Source organism: Rhinopithecus roxellana, chromosome 18, assembly GCF_007565055.1.
Source record: "Rhinopithecus roxellana isolate Shanxi Qingling chromosome 18, ASM756505v1, whole genome shotgun sequence".
In the NCBI taxonomy this organism is placed as follows: Eukaryota; Metazoa; Chordata; class Mammalia; order Primates; family Cercopithecidae; genus Rhinopithecus; species Rhinopithecus roxellana.
The window spans coordinates 59,206,938-59,224,549 of record NC_044566.1 but is presented as its reverse complement, the minus strand read 5'-3'; the positions used below and the strand labels follow the sequence as shown (position 1 = coordinate 59,224,549).

General features: G+C 40.5%; 1 protein-coding gene and 1 long non-coding RNA gene across 4 annotated transcripts in view; one reads left to right on the top strand and one right to left on the bottom strand.

Moving 5' to 3' along the window:
• The window catches only part of STARD13 (StAR related lipid transfer domain containing 13), a 346,341-nt gene that overhangs the window by 184,399 nt on the left and 144,330 nt on the right, over positions 1–17,612 (bottom strand). The window contains exon 1 of one of the 3 annotated variants that reach the window (XM_030922314.1): positions 8,083–8,379. The exons of the other annotated variants lie outside the window; for them this stretch is intronic. Coding sequence (XP_030778174.1) covers positions 8,083–8,251 — 169 coding nt within the window. The 5' untranslated portion in view covers positions 8,252–8,379. Of the gene's footprint in view, positions 1–8,082; positions 8,380–17,612 lie in introns of those variants that run through there. 3 annotated transcript variants of the gene reach the window in all.
• LOC104675062 lies at positions 26–4,111 on the top strand. Its single transcript, XR_749722.2, has 3 exons — positions 26–167; positions 2,242–2,437; positions 3,806–4,111. It is a non-coding gene; the product is annotated as an uncharacterized LOC104675062 (long non-coding RNA).

The window sequence follows — 17,612 nt, the reverse complement described above, 5'->3', positions numbered from 1 at the left end:
CATATCCCATGTCACCTACGGCAAGGACAATGTGAGACTTCTGAAGAGTTTTTTGCTTCTTTCCTGTGGGGCATGATTCCACTTCCTAGCAGTAATGGAAAATCCTGAATTAGCTACAGTAATGTTAGAACCATTTGGACCTCACCAAGGACTTCAACTATATCACGGTAAGACAAAGCCAGAAGGCAGTAATTTCTTCCTTCTGGCTCAACAGTACCTATCTCGTAGAGTTATATGAGGAATGGTTGTATTCTTGATGTTATAATTATTAACTCTGCCCATATACTGACTCAGCTTTCTGTTCTGCCTACCCAAAACAGAATCTTTATGTGGTTGTTAATTTTCATAAAAAGATGGTCATCTAGCCTTTACTCAGTTGACTTTTAAAGTATTTGTGGCTGGCCTTTTTGGAAAACATAGAATACTTGCAATGTTACTCTCCAAAACACAACTTCAAAGTATCTACTGCCAAATCATGGAAGAAGTATATTCAGAGAAAATTATCTGAAGGAAGCATAGGCCACGTACTCTCCTAGATCAGCATTTCCAAAATGTGTTCCCCAGGGAAAGCTGGTTTTGCAATATGTGACTTCCCAGTATCCTGTGAAAAGTGGTTTCAAGATGAAATATACCAGTTTAAACACAGTCGGCCGGGCGCGGTGGCTCAAGCCTGTAATCCCAGCACTTTGGGAGGCCGAGACGGGCGGATCACGAGGTCAGGAGTTTGAGACCATCCTGGCTAACACGGTGAAACCCCGTCTCTACTAAAAAATACAAAAAGCTAGCCGGGCGAGGTGGCTGGCGCCTGTAGTCCCAGCTACTCGGGAGGCTGAGGCAGGAGAATGGCGTAAACCCGGGAGGCGGAGCTTGCAGTGAGCTGAGATCCGGCCACTGCACTCCAGCCTGGGTGACAGAGCGAGACTCCGTCTCAAAAAAAAAAAAAAAAAAAACACACACACACACAGTTAAACTACTCTGTGCAAGATTTTCCTGAGCCTTTCATAAGTCTGAATTTCCAGGGGAAAGGGAAAGTAGCGTTTCCCAAATGACTTAACCACAGAAATGTTTTCTCCCTTGAATATCTGTCTAATGGGCCTAGTGTTCTGCGAAGCGCACTAATAGAAACTGCCTATGGATAATCTCCATGCTATTTCCAGGTTAAGACAGAGAATCCGAAGACTGCATACCTGACCTCTTGTTTTTACCCACCCACCCACACCCAAATATTTCTACTGGACTACAATTTATTATGATGACCCCACTTTCACTGCAGGATGTTATAAGAAACGAGACTCACTGCTGAATTCACAGTAGGAGTGGTTGAAGGCACCATTCACTATAGCTTGCAGTGTTACCTTTATGAGATTTGTATAAGAAATTCCTCTCATAGGTCAAGTTCTTGGGAGAAAATTCTCCCAAAGAGCAAGTTCCAGGAAAAGCTTGGCTGGTAAGTTCTTACCTTATGAATAGGGAAAAACTTCCCTTGGTTGTGTTTTCCTCTTTGCTGAGATCAGGGAAGCTCAAGCCAAATTTGCAGCCCATTTTTGGTAATTATTCAAAGCCTTACATTTTATATTTCCATGTAATATATCTTCCTAGTTTTACCTCATTAATTGGCCAACATTTCTCTTTTCATCAGATTCATCTTTTTTCAGTCTTTAGTTATACATTCTTCTATAAATGACGTCAAATCCTCTAGGTTATGAGGTGGAATGTAAATTAATATGTAGTATCTTTCCCCATACCAAAATCATATTTCAGTTGCTCCTAGGGAGACAGCAAATATTTCTTATATGATCTTTCGTTCATTCAAATATCTGGCGTGCAATTCATGGTCAGGTTCTCTTATCTTCTTGAGTCTTCTTGATTGCCTCACTACCCTGTTGTCATAGCTAATGAAACACAGAGAAAGTGTATATTCTTGTTAATGACATGTCTCCACTAAATCTCCATCTATTTATGTCCCTTTATATAAGAGTTTTGCCAAAACTCACTTATCATTTGTTCTCTTTTTAAATTTGTTTTGGGTCATCAATTGATACTGCTAAGACCACTAGTAGTGACTGTTTTTTCTAACTTGTGTTTCTATCTGTGTCCTTGATTAATTTGCTAATGAAATGAGGAATTCTGCATTATAAGAGTTGACCATTATCCAAAATTTCCTAAGAACTAATGTACTGATGATTGGGGAAGGTGGGAGAGGGAAAGACATTAAAAAAAATGAATCTTTATTCACTTAAGCTAAAGTTACAGAATCCAAATTTGGCAACTGCCTGCATCTGAGCAAGAGAAGTTTCAACATTCTGCCAACAGAGTAACCCCTCGAAGACTGGCACAGAAGAAGGCACAAGGCAAATATCCATCTCTGTACACCCCATGCTACTGTGTCATGTGCTGCTCCAGGCAACTCCAATGGATTGGCCACCCTGGCCAATGTGTGAGTTACAAAGCAATGATGTGTAGCTATTGAACCTACAACTTGGTTCAAGTTAAACTCTCAAGTTTTATATGTTTACAAGCATATTGTCCTTTTGTTAATTTTCTCCTAGTACTCATTTCTTGACTTCTTACAGTTCTACTATGTAGTAATCTTTAAAATGTTATTCAAAGTTAGTTAATTTAATTCACTTAGCAGATTTTCCTGTAATTTTGGTTAAACAGTATCCTTTCTGTACAGGCCCTCCAAACACCAGCACTGAGTAGAAAGAGGCTCTGATTCATGAAATGTGAATTTATGACAGTTGACACTCTTAAAAAAAAACAGACAGAACTTGAGCAATACATGACTGATGCATTCTCAGCCTGCTTCCTGTGTTCCATCTGTCTTTCTGCCAGTGCATTCATCCTCCAGGTTTGAAAGTAGTCGGGTAAGAAAGTACTAAACATAGAGAAAGGGCAATTCCAAAAGAACAAATGATTGTTTAATTTAGGCTGACATTACCCAGTTGCTGGGGGTATGGGCCATGGGGATGGGCCATGTTCACCACTTAGGTTGGGCAAATTCCCAAGATGCCTTCTGACATAGTTAACGAGGGGGAATACATCACTCATGCCCACTGGCATTCCCTGGGGAAATTTTTAAAAGGCAGTATCTCCCATTCTAGTTGAGTTCAAATCAGGTGCTATATCTACTTAAAAATAGCCTCAGATAGAATGGCAACTCAAATGAGAGTCTAACTTTCACTACTTTCCCAGTAGTGAAACTTTCCACATTCCACATTTTCTATCAAGAAAAGAAAGAGGTTGTATTGTGAAGTAAGAGGCACACACATGGACTTTCTTCAGTCCCTGCAATCCTTGCTATAGGTCAGGCATCAAGATAGCTCCACTTTACAGGCCTGGATGTTGGAGAAAGAAGGGTGTTTACAAGTTTCTGTATAATTATAGTTATACCGACATTTAAATAGTCCACAAGACTGAACTTCCTAACATTCCTGTTACATCGATATTAATGAAAGCATTACACAGGTTTCAAGGAAGCATGTCCAGGTATATGCTGAATGATGTAATAAGGAAAATGTAAATAAGCATTTCCTTCATCTTAAGGTAACTCCTGCGATTGCAGAATCCTAGAATTGTAGAGGTGATGGGGACTTCAGAGACTCTTTAATCCAAACCCTTTATTTAATGGAAGAAGGGAAAGAGGTCTAGAGAAGCTGTGACTTCTCTCAGATCGCGCAATAAATTAGTGGCGAAAGTAGAACAAAAACCTAATTTCTGCTTTACCATTTTCTTAAGAAATTGTAGAACAATTGTAAGCCACTGATACATTCCACATAATAAAGCCGCTCTGTTGCCTTTTTAGGTTCTAGTATGTTAGGTTTATGTTCCCCTGCTTTCTACAATCCTGTTCAAAGAGTTGCTGACTTAACCACAGAGAGAATTCCAGAACATGAGACACAGAATAAACTTGAGCAATCATAGTCCATCCACTTCACTTTCTCATCGAAAACCAAAGGTCCAGTAAAGCTCTGGAACTCAACGCTGTAAAGGAGTGAAGGAGCATCTATACAGAGCCTGGGTCCCTATCTCCTTATCCTCCTTCAGCGGACTTGACTGCAATCTGGATTATGCTGTTTCCTAAGCATTTAAAATAAAATAAAAAGTGTAATAGTGTGATAAGTTCTTTCACAAAGCAAGTAATCACATTTATGTTTCTGCTTACATTTGGGTTTTCCAAATATGTGTGTTTGTGTGTGTGTGTGTGTGTAGACTTTAAACATGGTGCATCCGTCATGTTGCACTAAATCAAAACCACCAAATAATGACATAGAACCAATAAATCAAAACCATCAAATAATGACATAGAAATACAATTCTCCCACCTCACACCCATTAAGAGGTCTACTAACAAAAAAACAGAAAGTGAAATGTAGTATATATATACAATGGAATATTATCCAGCCTTAAAAAGGAAGGCAATCCTGCCATGTGTTATAACATAGATGAACCTCAAAGACATTGTACAAAGTGAAATAAGCCAGTCACACAAAGTGGATCATTGTGTGATTTCACTTATATGAGGTACTTAAAGTAGTCAAATTCATAGAGACAGAAAGTTGAATGGTGGTTGCCAAAGGCTGAGAGGAGGGAGGAATGAGGAATTCTTGTTTAATGGGTATGCAGTTTCAGTTCTGCAAGACGAAAAGAGTTCTGGAGATGGATGGTGGTGATGGTTGGACATTATGAATTATGAACGTATTTAATACCACTGAACCATGCATTTAAAAATGGTTAAGATGGCAAAATTAATGTATTGTGTATTTTACCAAAACAAAAAAAATTAGAAAAAAATCCAGTCCCCCTTTTCCTTGGCCTAACACGGTCTTTCACCACCCCCAGCATCCTCTCTTGTGTCCACTCTCAAGCACCAGTTAGTGAGGCAAATAAGGACCATTATTATTTCCATTCTCTCTCTCTACAACAATTTCCCTATTGATTCAAGCAAGAATGTGGGGTATGGATTATGGGCAGTATGACTTACGCTAAACTTTCACTCTTCAAAACAACACTCTCTTTTAAACATCTCCTCTCTTTTGAAATGGATTTGCAACCCCAGAACTAAAAAACAGGCTAGAGAAATGATGCATGTATGTTTTGATGTGTAGCCGAAGATGAGCAAGTTGAGATTCATCCTGGGTTTGGGTAATGAATTCTGATTCTATGCATCATCAAAGATTCCTTTATTTCTCTTCCTTGTTTCTCCTCTCCATGAGTGTATCTGCTGTTGAATCATGTGCACGCCATTCAATGATTATCTCACTATAATGAGGTCAGTGGGGAGCAACTTACTCGTTTCCACTGTTCCCAACAACCATGAGAAATTATAAGTAATGACGTCTTAAATAAAATTAACATAATGCTAAATCTTAAAGATCTAAAGCAGAATAACGCAAACAATTTTAGTGATGTGGCTGTCACTTTAAGATACTAACCTGTAAACTACAGAAAATAATGCTGTCATTAATTTACTTGCATGTGATTAATGGAATGATTAAAAGCTGTTAGTGGCAGGGCACAATGGCTCACATCTGTAATCCCTGCACTTTGCGAGGCTGAGATGGGAGGATCACTTGAGCCCAGGAGTTCAAGACCAGCCTGTGCAATATAGTGAGACCCTGTCTCTACCAAAAAAATTTGAAAAATTAGCCAGGCATGGTGTCACACACCTGTAAGTCTCAGCTACTGAAGAGGCTGAGATAGAAGGATCGCTTGAGCCCAGGAGGTCAAGGCCGCAGTGACCTATGATCGCACCACTGCACTCCAGCCTGGGTGACAGAGTAAGACTCTGTCTCAAAAACACAAAGAAAACAAAGCTGTTAGTAAAATAACTTGACATCCTGTGTTATTGGATAGTAACTGTTTAAAGAGAATAAAACATTTAGCACTTTGCTTCTACTAGAGAAATATAATCTGACACGAAATTTCATAATGAGTGACCAATTCTGATCCTATAATACAGTGTATTGCTGTATCCTGAGTAGAAAAGTCTAAAAAGTCTCTAGTATACTATATAATCCAAAACTCAATCATAGGTTCAGTACTTTAGCACTCATTATAGAAACTAAAAAACAGTCTAGTGTATTGCAGAGCATGGACTGTCGAGCCCTATTCAGTTCTTACTGGGTGACCTTGGATAAGATACTTGAACTGTGTGCGTCTGTTTTCTCATCTGTAAAATGGGCATAATAAAAAAGAATTAACTATAATGATTTTGGTACACTGTAACTGTTTAATCCACATTCTCTGCTATTACAGTAAACCAATCTTCTAATACAGTAAACTCAATAAAATTGTTTTGCATTGCTTTCTCATTGTCTTACTAAAGAGCTGTATGATGTTAACACATAATGATTTCTGAATCACTAGACTGTTGGAAATCTTTGTTGCTTCCCTGTGATCTTTACTGTCAGTTTTAAGTGTTAGGCATTCATTGACTTCAAACACTCCATTGTCCAGTATAGAAAAGACGAAATCCTCAAATTATCTTATTAGACAAAAATGAAACATAAACTGAGGGTGCCCGTATGTCTGTGTGACAGGGCACGTTCAATGACAGTGCATGTGTTCACAACTTCAAATCTTGAATGGAAAAATAACCCTCATTCCAAAAAGAACATAAATAATATTTAAATAAAATCAATTATTGTAAATACATCTAAGGAGGTTTGCAAAGCAATTTCAGCTAGTTCTATGCAATATTTCTAATATGATATGCATGCTGAGGAACATTTATATCTTGTAGATGATAGAGCATCATTAAGCCTCGGTGTACATAAAGATGATGGCATTTGGAAAAACACCATGATCAGAAATTTCTAAAACCAAAGTGGAGCTGGTTTTTATTCTAAGCTCAAAGTATTTTTAAATCAAGCCACAGGGAAATAATTACTTTTGTTTCTATTCAATCAAGACCTGCACACAGAGTTTATGGAATGACATAATATCCTTCCTGAAATCAGACCAGCATGTAGGAAGGACCAGCATCCTTCACACATAACTAGTTCCTGAACCTTTACAAACAAATCCTAATTTCCAAGGAAACAATCTCATCAAATGCTGCCCACTAGAATACATATTGTTCTTTTTGGAAACATTACAATAAGATTTTCATGATTACAAACCCCAACTTCCTCTCTAATATTCAATATAATCTTAAACTCATTTATTTAAGTGGAAACTGTATTTTTATAATGGCTCTAAAAATTCCTGGTTAACTTATTTAGCACCAATATAATAATTTCTTTTTGTAGTCTAGAAGGAGGGTGACCATTAACTGACTGTAAACGTGTGTTAGGGGCTTCTTAGAAATGTTCATCTTTCTGCTTTCTACTGATACACCCTATAAGGAGCATGTTTAAAAAAAAATTTTTTTTTTGAGACTGGTAAATTTTAGTAATGTCCAGACTTCCAGACTGGTATTTTGGGGGGCTGAGAATAAAAAGAATATCAAGCAGTCTATACTCAATATTCTCTTCTCTTTGCAATAGGAAGCTGGAGTTTTGTGTGCAGGTTATGGGATTTGTTTTGAGATCAACAAACACCTTAATTCTTTACCAGAAAAACAATATTAACACGTCTGTGGCAACTGCTGACATAAACATACAAACAGGAAGAGAATGCGATTCTAGTGCTTAGCCTGATGGCCTTTAGAAGAGAGTTCTTGCTTTCCTCCTCTTCACTAAGGATGTTCGAAACACTCCGGGCAGGGTGGACATTAGTCCCCAGCCCCTCTACACATTCTAAATGTGACAGAGTGTGAGGAAACTGCAGAAAAACTCCTAAGATACACACTGAGTAACAGTCCTCATCTGTTCTGTAGACACACGTAAGTTTTGGAATTTATGATTCACTGTCCCACCGTGAAGTCTTTTGGGCACTTTATGTTGAGCTATGTGGCAGCTAAGGACTGTCCTGTTTGCAGAAAACTGCAGCCTGAAGTTATTTTTCAAAGTTACGGGTAGTGTGGCATAGAAATCCATATGTTATAAAGTGAAAACAAAACCAAAAAAACTGGGTTAGCATGAAATAGAGCCAACAGAAATCAGAATGAGCAACAGCCTTCCACTGCCGGCCACTCACCTTGTTGAATTTTAGTCACTAGCTGATGGCGTGCTAGAATCCGGCTCATCCTGTAAGGAGAGCGTCTTGTAGTCTGATCAAATCGCAAGTACATCTCCTGGCCCTCAGGTGTCATGGAATTTAGGTAGTAGCAGCCTGAGGCTGGGGTCCTGGGCACCTGACTGAACATCTCGGCAGATTTCCTATTGTCACCTCAGTCTGTCTGTGGCTGTTCCCGTCTGTCTCCAGTCTCAGTCAAAGAGCAAGGCACCCAGCCCAGGACAGCTCAACAGACCCAGCGATTTTTAAAAAGAAAAAGGAGTGCCAAAGCCACAACTCAGAATTCCAACCCCCGGGGCCCTCACGTGACCTCGGGAACCAATGAGAGGAAGAGAGGAAAATGGGAACGTTCGCAGTCAGCCCTAAGCCCCGAGCAGAGGCAGTTCCAGCCGTCAGGGTCCCTCACACAATGCTGAAAGCGAAATACACGTATTTGACGTGCCTCAGAGCTGACGAAGCACCCAAAAGCAGCCCTCACTAAAAGAGTTAAAAGAAAAAGAGAGAGGGAAGGGCAAAAACAGTAGAAGACAAACAAGTTCAGGGCTCAGGAAACTTTTCAGGCTGTCAAAAATTAGAGAAAGCTCCTTCGCTTTCTACAGGGCAGCTGCAGCCAGGTGAAAGATGGAACTGGTAAATCTCTTAAATTAAAAAAAAAAAAAAAAAACCTACTTCAAACAAGGATCAACAGCTGAGCGTAAACCACCACCCTTCATTGTCAAGAAACAACTCACAATCTTTTCCAGTGAAAAATAAACTTCAAGGGCTTTCACACCAGGAGCGAATACACCACAGATCCTGACCCTCACGTGATGGGAATTGGAGGCTCTTACAGATAAGACGCAGAGCGGCAAAGGACACACGCGTTAGGTATTAAGCATCCGTTCCTCTTTGATTTCTCTACTTCCCCAATTTTTAATCACCTAGAAGTAAAATACTTAGAAAGTGCCTATCACATTTAAGACACTGAATCATTTAAGACAAGAATCACTGCAGAAGTTGCAAAGATACTTCAAAGATACTGTCATCAACCTGCTAAGGATCCATTGAGAAGTTATACAAAAGCTTCTAACATGAGGCCATGTACATGTCTCAAACAGGACGCAAACCACAATGCTAGGTGAGCAATATTATTTTTGACTGGGGCGATGATTGCAAGCCAGATAGAGAAAGAGACATTTGGATAGGCTTTTGAAAATGGGGAGAATTCTGACAGGCAGAGGCTGGGGAGGGCTTTGCAAGAGACTCTAGGTGCCCATGTGTGCAGATCCAGAACCTGAGTGTATGGTTTAAGCAAACTGCTAGTAATTCAGTTTGGCCATATCTGAGTATATATATATGTCATTATGATTTTTCCCTGTTTTTCTTCTTTAACATTGTTCGATGTGAAGAGAAAAAGTCCACAGAAAACATGTTATCGAATTCTGAGCCTGGGGCTGAATGAATAATGTTCTTTGATAAAAAAAAAAAAAAAGTATATGACCAAGTTGCTTCTACATTTGACTGACTCAAACTGAAACATAGCCTGGCTGGGAATTTACAGTCTAATAATTATTTCCGAATTAAAAGTTTAACAGGATTTAAATTAGGGCTTCGATTCTTCTTACGCTGGCTCTCTGAGGCCCATAAGCCTTAACAGCTTTCCCTGAGGGAATTGTTGCTAGCCTGATTCTAAGAAGCAGCTCGTCTTGTGTAATTGTCCCACTATGTAAATAAACAAGTTAAGAAAGATCTCTGGGACCCAGCATGGGACAGTTGCCTCCCATGTCAGGTAGTTGGTAATTGTCAGCCTCTTTGGATGGTTAAACAACATTTGGTCTTCTGTATGCATATACAGGGCCCCTGAAGTTTTATTTCATGGTTCAAGTAGTATCTATAAATTCATGCACCTGCTTACCATGTTTTTGTCATTTTGTATTTCTAGGGTACTATATTTAAAGCAAATATGTAACATTATTTTCTCATTAGCATGTCATTAGTACCTTGTTTTATGCTAATGTATCGCCATTGCTATGAAACTTATACTTTTTAAATAAATTCTTTTTTGTGATCATTTAGTCCCCATGTTAGAAGAATTACCACTGAGGTGGACAGGTCTCTTGTATTAGAATCAAGAAATAGCTAATTCTCTCTCTGGCTTGTCCTCTACAGGAAACTGAGAGAGCTGGTCCTCTTCCCCAGTGAGTGCATGAAGTCCTGTGGAATCAAAGAGGGAGAGAGTGCCCAAATCACAAGCATCTTCCAAGACTGACACCATATCTCTTCCTCTCTAATTCCTTTAAAAATGAAGAAGACAGATGGCACTTGTGTTCAGTTTTCACCTACTTTTCTTCCCTCCTAATCTGGTCATCAATTGTGATCTTCAGTCAGACAAACAGATGGTTACTGGGAATCAAAGACAGCAAAAGAGAAGGGAAAGGAAAGAGGAGAGAAGGGAATAGCATTGAGCACCTACTATGTGCCAGGCCTGAAGCCTTCATGGCTTCACATTTTATGTTTTTTAACGTTAATCTCCACAGCTATCACTGGAGGTATCTGATTGGATGGAAAAGAGGCTAAAATTCACAGAAGTCACATAGCAAGCAAGTGCAGAGCCTCTGTGCATCTCCAAGCTGATGCTATTTTCACTCTTTCCACTATTACACACGAGAGACAGGGAAGGAAAAACATGGCACCAAAAGGGCACTGTGGAAGTTGGAAAGGGGAGAGCATGTTGGAAGAAGAGCCTGAAAATCATCCTAATCTTATGTAACTGCCGGCGATACTGGAATGCCTACATAGAAATATGGGTATGGGGCGGCTAAAATCCCGTGATGATTGAGAGCTGGTGTCTTCAAGTAAGAAGTATGGAGCCCAGACCCCTTAATCAATCAATAGGAGCCACAAGCCCTCTTAGGAGTAACCCATAGGTGAGGACTAGAGACTCACCCCAGCCCCCAACCCTCAAATGAATAAGCAGTTCAGCTTGACCCTCTTTGCCAATTCTTCCCAGGGTAGTTTGTTTATTCTCTGCATTCTGTCCATCCTCAAGGCTAATGCTGCATATGTCTTGAGTTTCTCATAGCATTCACTGTCAATGAAAACACTCCAAATACAGTCAAAACTCTGAAATTTGACCTCTAAGCGAAACTTTTGGTATTTGGAATTTTCAAGTATTTTGATAGATGATCCCAGATTAGCGCTCAATGGAATCTTGTATACACAGGGCAGAACGCTAAGGAGTGCTTTTACAGAAGCCAGGAATGGCTCACTGTCTGCTGCCCTTTCTACTCCTTCACACACATTCCAGCCTCCTCGTCAGTCTGTTCAGAGGGAGCCAAGGTAGTTCTGCCAACTGGGAAAATGTTTGAGATACAAGTGGCAGGCGGAAAAATGCAGGGCTGATTTGGAAGGCTGCTTTCGAAATTACATGAACCCAAAGGTTGTGGGTTGATGTCAAAGCCTTCCTGTGGGCTCTGGAGGCCAGCGTTTGAGGATTTTCACCAATTGATTTGTGATGTGTGTGCCCAACTCTGTGCCAATGAACCTTCTCAATCTGCATGCATCCCATGTCCCATGCCCAGTGCAGACAAGCTGGTGATACTAACACTGGCAGCTGTGACCAGGACCCCGTGAAAGAGCTTGGCCCAGATCAGCTTTCCTAGCTCCAGACCACGGCTCTCATCTGGAGTCCAGATCCTGCCGCAAACACTTGCAGGTGGTAATAGATTTCCTTTACTTTGTCTCTCAGCCCTCCCGACTGTCTGGTGAATTCCCATCTATGGGCCTCCAGGAGCATGTGCTCTCCCTTTATGGCATTCCCTGGAGATGCAACCATCAGCTCCAGCCCATATGACAGCAACCTGGTCTGTCCTGTCCTGGGACCATTACTACACCCACCCACTCCAGCCAAACCAGAATTCTTGCATTTTCTCAGTTGTTTCACAGATCTGGAATTGTGTGATTCCCTTCTCTTCCACCCATGAGGCTCAGTTAAAACCTATTGCCTCCAAAAACACTTTCATGACTAACACAAAGCTCTTTAGTCTTACCAGTCATGTTAATACCTGTAAACCACTGTTATGTGGCACATTAATTAGATTGGCTTGTTATATGTTCACATGGAATCCATTTGTTCGTTGCAACTACTACAGGTATAAAGTTTTAACATCTTGAATTTAGAAGGAATATTAAACATTTTCTAATCCAACCACTCAACTACCGCAGTAGTTGAGCTAATTATATACCTGCATATACAGAGTGTATTATCTCACAGAGAGCCCCAAGCTACTGAAGAATGTTCTTCCTTTTAATTTCCATACACTAGCTCTGATTCTGCCATTTTGGAATCAGACAGGACAAATCTATGCTTTTTTCCACAAGACTGTCCTTCAGATGTTTGCCAAAAGCCCTTACAAGAATTTTTTTGGTGTAGTCTCACATTTTTTTCCATCTAACCACATGACTTTCATCCATTCATCCAGCTGACTGCTCTCTTTTGGATCTGCTCCAGTCTGTCAGTATCCCTTTAAAAATATGCGGGCATCTACTCTAAGCTTGGAGCTCTAGACTTGGCCCAGCACAATAGTATATGGTACATTGTGTGCATATTCCCTGCATTCAGGGCATTGTACTTTTGCTGATGCAGTCTGAGATTATGGGAGGCTTTGTCTTCTGTAATCTATATTTACTCATTCATAAATTTAACACTGGATGCCTGAAAAAACAGTGTAAGTATAGTAGGTACAAATGTGAGTATGATGTGGTCTCTGCTCTCAAGGGACTGTCTGCGAGGGAAGATAGAAAAGAAACTTACCACTATACCACATGTTAAGTGAAGTGTGGGAGGCTAGAGGCCATCTCTATTGCCTCATGCTGTTTTTTATATATGATCTGTTTTAGATCATATATAAGCACATATATTAGATCATATATATCCAAGTGCATACATTGCTGGGTGCTGTTTTTGTATTTTCATAAAATCTGCTGTTACGTGACTGTTCTCTATTCTTTACTTACCAAATGATCTTTTGAACTTAAGAATAGGTCTTTAAATTTATTGCAGTAGTTGAGTTTTGTTCAATTTCTGGCTTTCTCCTCCAGCTATTTGTTTTTGCCATGTTATTTCTGGTAGCTAACAACCCCCCAACCCAAAATTATAAAAGTAAAAAATAAACTACTAATTGAATTTGGGGGAAAGGTAAAGTAAGGGCAGGAAAATAATAAAGCCAGGGGTAAAATCCATTCACAGATATGCAAGCCAAGAAGTCTTGCACATTTGCTGGAAGTGGGTGAGAATGTGGCTTAAGATGCCTCTCTGACAAAGCGAAACGGAAACAAGACCAATTACAAAATTCAGCAGATCCATAAGATGAAAAACAAAACAGTGGTTAAGATAAATACAGATGACTAGGTATGGTGACTCCAGGGAAGATTTTCCCAGGTCCTCATAAAGAATCAGCATGCCTGTAATCAGCACTTTGGGAGGCCAAGGTGGGTGGATCACTTGAGCTCAGGAGTTCGAGACCAGCCTGGGCAACAGGGCAAAAACCCATCTCTAAAAGTAAAATAAAATAAAACTACAAAAGTTAGCCAGGCATGCTTGTGAGGGTCTGTAGTCCCATATACTCAGAAGGCTGAGGTGGGAGAATCACTTGAGCCTGGGAGGTCAAGGCTGCAGTAAGCCATGAGTGTGCCACTGCATTCCAGCCTGGGCAAGAAAGCAAGACCCTGTTTCAAAAACAAACAAACAAAAAAAAAATCAGCACCCTCAAAAATATTGGATAAGGTAGCAAAATGTAGTTCACGGTTTCTTAACTGTATCTTCACTGTCAACAATAATATAACAAGCATTATTTAGGAAAAGTAATTTCTGTGCGCATCTTTGAAAACCATCGTTCAAGTATTCTATGGTCTGTGATCTTTTAAACCATGCCACAGACCATATCAGCACTTTCCGGCTTAAAATATTGGAGCGTTTTCCATTGCACCGAGAACAAAAATCAAACTCCTTACTTGGCCCACCAGGTCCCGCACAATCCAGCCCCTGCCAACCCCTCCCCCATCAACTCCAGCTCCCTGCTAGCGTCATCCACGTTGCTGCCTCAGTTGCCTTTCTGCACACGCTTCTCCTCAGCTGCAATGTTGCCTGGAGCCTTCCCATGGCTGACTCTTTCTCAGCCTCCAAGTATCAGCTTAACTGATACATCCTCAGGCAAGCCATCCCTGCTGACTTCCTCTAAGTGAAGGCAGTATCAGTATTCCCTTAGAGATTCCTATAGCCCCTCCCAATTTATAATTACATTTGTATTTGCTCATGGACCTCTGTGTTGCTCATTCTTCCCAGTAGACTGCTTTGGGCAGTCTGTGTCTATTTCATTCATATTCTATACTTGATGCCTACTGTAAGGCCTGGCACAGAGTAGGAGGATATCAGTAGGATTGGTTGAACAACTGATTGAATCAGTAATTGAATAAATGATTATATGAATTTCCCCAAAGATAAAATTTAGACTGTCTAGAGGAATAGATGCTATTTTTTAAGGCAATCATTACAAGTATTATTCTTGTTGCTGATGATACAACTTGGATTGAATAAGGATTGGACAGCAGATAATTCTAGGTTTTATTCTCTGCGAAGAGCCTTAAATACTGTGATGGTTAATACTCAGTGTCAATTTGATTGGATTGAAGGATACAAAGTATTAATCCTGGGTGTGTCTGCAAGGGTGTTGCCAAAGGAGATTAACATTTGGTTTAGTGAGCTGGGAAGGCAGACCCACCCTTAATCTGGGTGTGCACCATCTAATCAGCTGCCAGCTCGGATAGAATATAAAGCAGACAGAAAAATGTGAAAGGTGAGACTGGCTTAGCCTCCCAGCCTACGCCTTTCTCCTGTGCTGAATGCTTCCTGCCCTCAAACATTGGACTCCAAGTTATTCAGTTTTGGGCCTCGGACTGGCTCTCTTTGCTCCTCAGCTTGCAGACAGCCAATTGTGGGACCCTGTGATTGAGTGAGTTAATACTTAATAAATTTCCCTTTATATCTATCTATCTATCCTATTAATTCTTTCCCTCTAGAGAACCCTGACTAATGCGAATACGTGTATTTCACTTTGTTGGCTAGTGACAAAAGTATATGCTTTGACCATTAAACAGGGCAGTTTAAGGTCCCTTGTGAAAATTAGGGATCCTGGAGGGATGGGCAAACCTCTTGCTCCACAAAGAGGGGCTAAAGGGCATAAGAAAATTTGAGTAATATCTACCTTATCTTTGTATCAGTTACAAATTGTATAGGCATGCTTGCCATGCCTTTAACTAAACAATAGAGCAGCACTGAGCCAGCTACATTCAGCTGACCCTACAGATACCTCTTCTGAGAGACTTCAGTCCACTGGTCTGTGTTTTGTGGGAAGAACTATCAACTAGATATAGTGCTCCAAGCTACCTTCTTTTCTAGCCCATATTTTTCCATAGGGATACGATGGCAGAATCTTCTGAGTTGATCACCCACCAACTGACCTTCCTCTGTCTCCTGGGTTCAAGCGATTCTTGTGCCTCAACCTCCTGAGTAGCTGGGATTACAGGCACGCGCCACCATGCCCGGCTGGTCTCGAACTCCTGACCTTCCTGACCTCAGGTGATCTGCCCACCTTGGCATCCCAAAGTGCTGGTATTACATGCGTGAGCCACTGTGCCCGGCCTGTCATGGTGATTTGAATACTAATCTATCTTATTAATTGAAGAAGGGGTATCGCATAGGAAAGTACTTATGCATTTTTTTTTTTTTTTCTCTTCATGGGCATCTTTTCCCCCACATCAGAGGTCATCTATGACCTTCCTCTGATGGGCCAGTCTTGCTACCTTACCAAACTGGGAGACTGTGTTCATGTAGCTTCATTTGCTCTTCGTGGACTCAAACTGCATCTGGGTTATCAACCGTCTCTGTTTCTTCATGCTCATACATATCTCTTTAATAATTCATTTTACTGGAGATTTTAACAAATTTACTATCTAGTATTTTCTAGAACCTACTTATTTTTGTCCTCAATGAAAATAAAAGCAATTGCTTATTTTTATTTTCAATGAATTGCTTAGATTACTAGAAGAGAATTTTTAGTCTTTTAGGTAGAATTTGTCTGCACTTAGAGGCTTACCTTCATTTACTTTAGGTAGGATTCTATAACCTCCTCCCATCTTGAACAACAGTGAATATATTTTCTTAATGTTGACTCAAATTATAATTTGAATATGAAATGAACACTTGCTCATTGAAGAAATCCTATGATGAATCCTTTGGATAATCTTCTGATCATCTGCTTTGTAAATATTTGGGATTACCCAGTGAGAGGCACACCATTATTACGACTGTCTGCTGACCTGTTGCCCTGTATTCTGTCTCCATTCTTATATACAATCCCTTTCTTCATGGTGTCAAGCAGCAGTTGGGAATTGAGTACGGCCCATGACTGTGGAGGAATAAAGGCGCGGGAGGAATAATGCAATTGCAATTCTTAGATATGCCTTCTTGGATAAATGCAGCTCAGTATACCAAAAAAATATGATAGAATGTTTTCCTTCCATATTCCTAATATAAGATCGTCAATCTGTACTTGAAAGTGGTGCTGAGAAGAGTAGCAACATTTTAAAAATTCTGTGAAGAGAAGAGCACTATAAATTTGAGACAGTAGCAAAATATCCCCTAGAGGTCTAGATTTAGGCATCATGTAGCTCTGAAGTGACTGGAAGACACATTTTAGGGTAATGGCAGGACAGCAAGGGGAGGCTCCTCTTTTGAGTTAAGAGAAATAATTTAACCAAAAGTGATCCTGGGGTAATAAAAAGATTTTTTTCTGGCATCTTGTTTGTCATCAACAGAGACAAAGTCACTAACTCATCTTACCATTTCTTTTACCCTTTCTTATTCAAATATTTCTAACGTATTCTTCATGCCAGGCACAGGGCTAGACTCTGATGGTACAGAGAAGAAGAAGACACTCTCTCTCTTCTCAACAATAATTTATCATGGCAAAACAGGAGGACAGTGACAATTACAGGACTGCGTCGCTGGTGCTATAAGAGAGGTGTGCAGAGGGTGCCCGGGGGAGCAGAGGAGAGATGACTACGTCAGAACAGAATAGAGGCATTCTGCATGGCAGAAAGGTGGTGCAGGTGCCTGGAGGGATGCATATCTGGGTGAGAAAGCTGGGAAGCTGATATAGGGGAAAAGATGCCCATGAAGAGAAAAAAAAATGCATAAATACTTTCCTGTGCGATACCCCTTCTTCAATTAATAAGATAGATTAGTATGCAAATCACCATGACAGGCCGGGCACAGTGGCTCAGGCATGTAATACCAGCACTTTGGGATGCCAAGGTGGGCGGATCACCTGAGGTCAGGAAGGTCAGGAGTTTGAGACCAGCCGGGCATGGTGGCGCGTGCCTGTAATCCCAGCTACTCAGGAGGTTGAGGCACAAGAATCGCTTGAACCCAGGAGACAGAGTTTGCAGTGAGC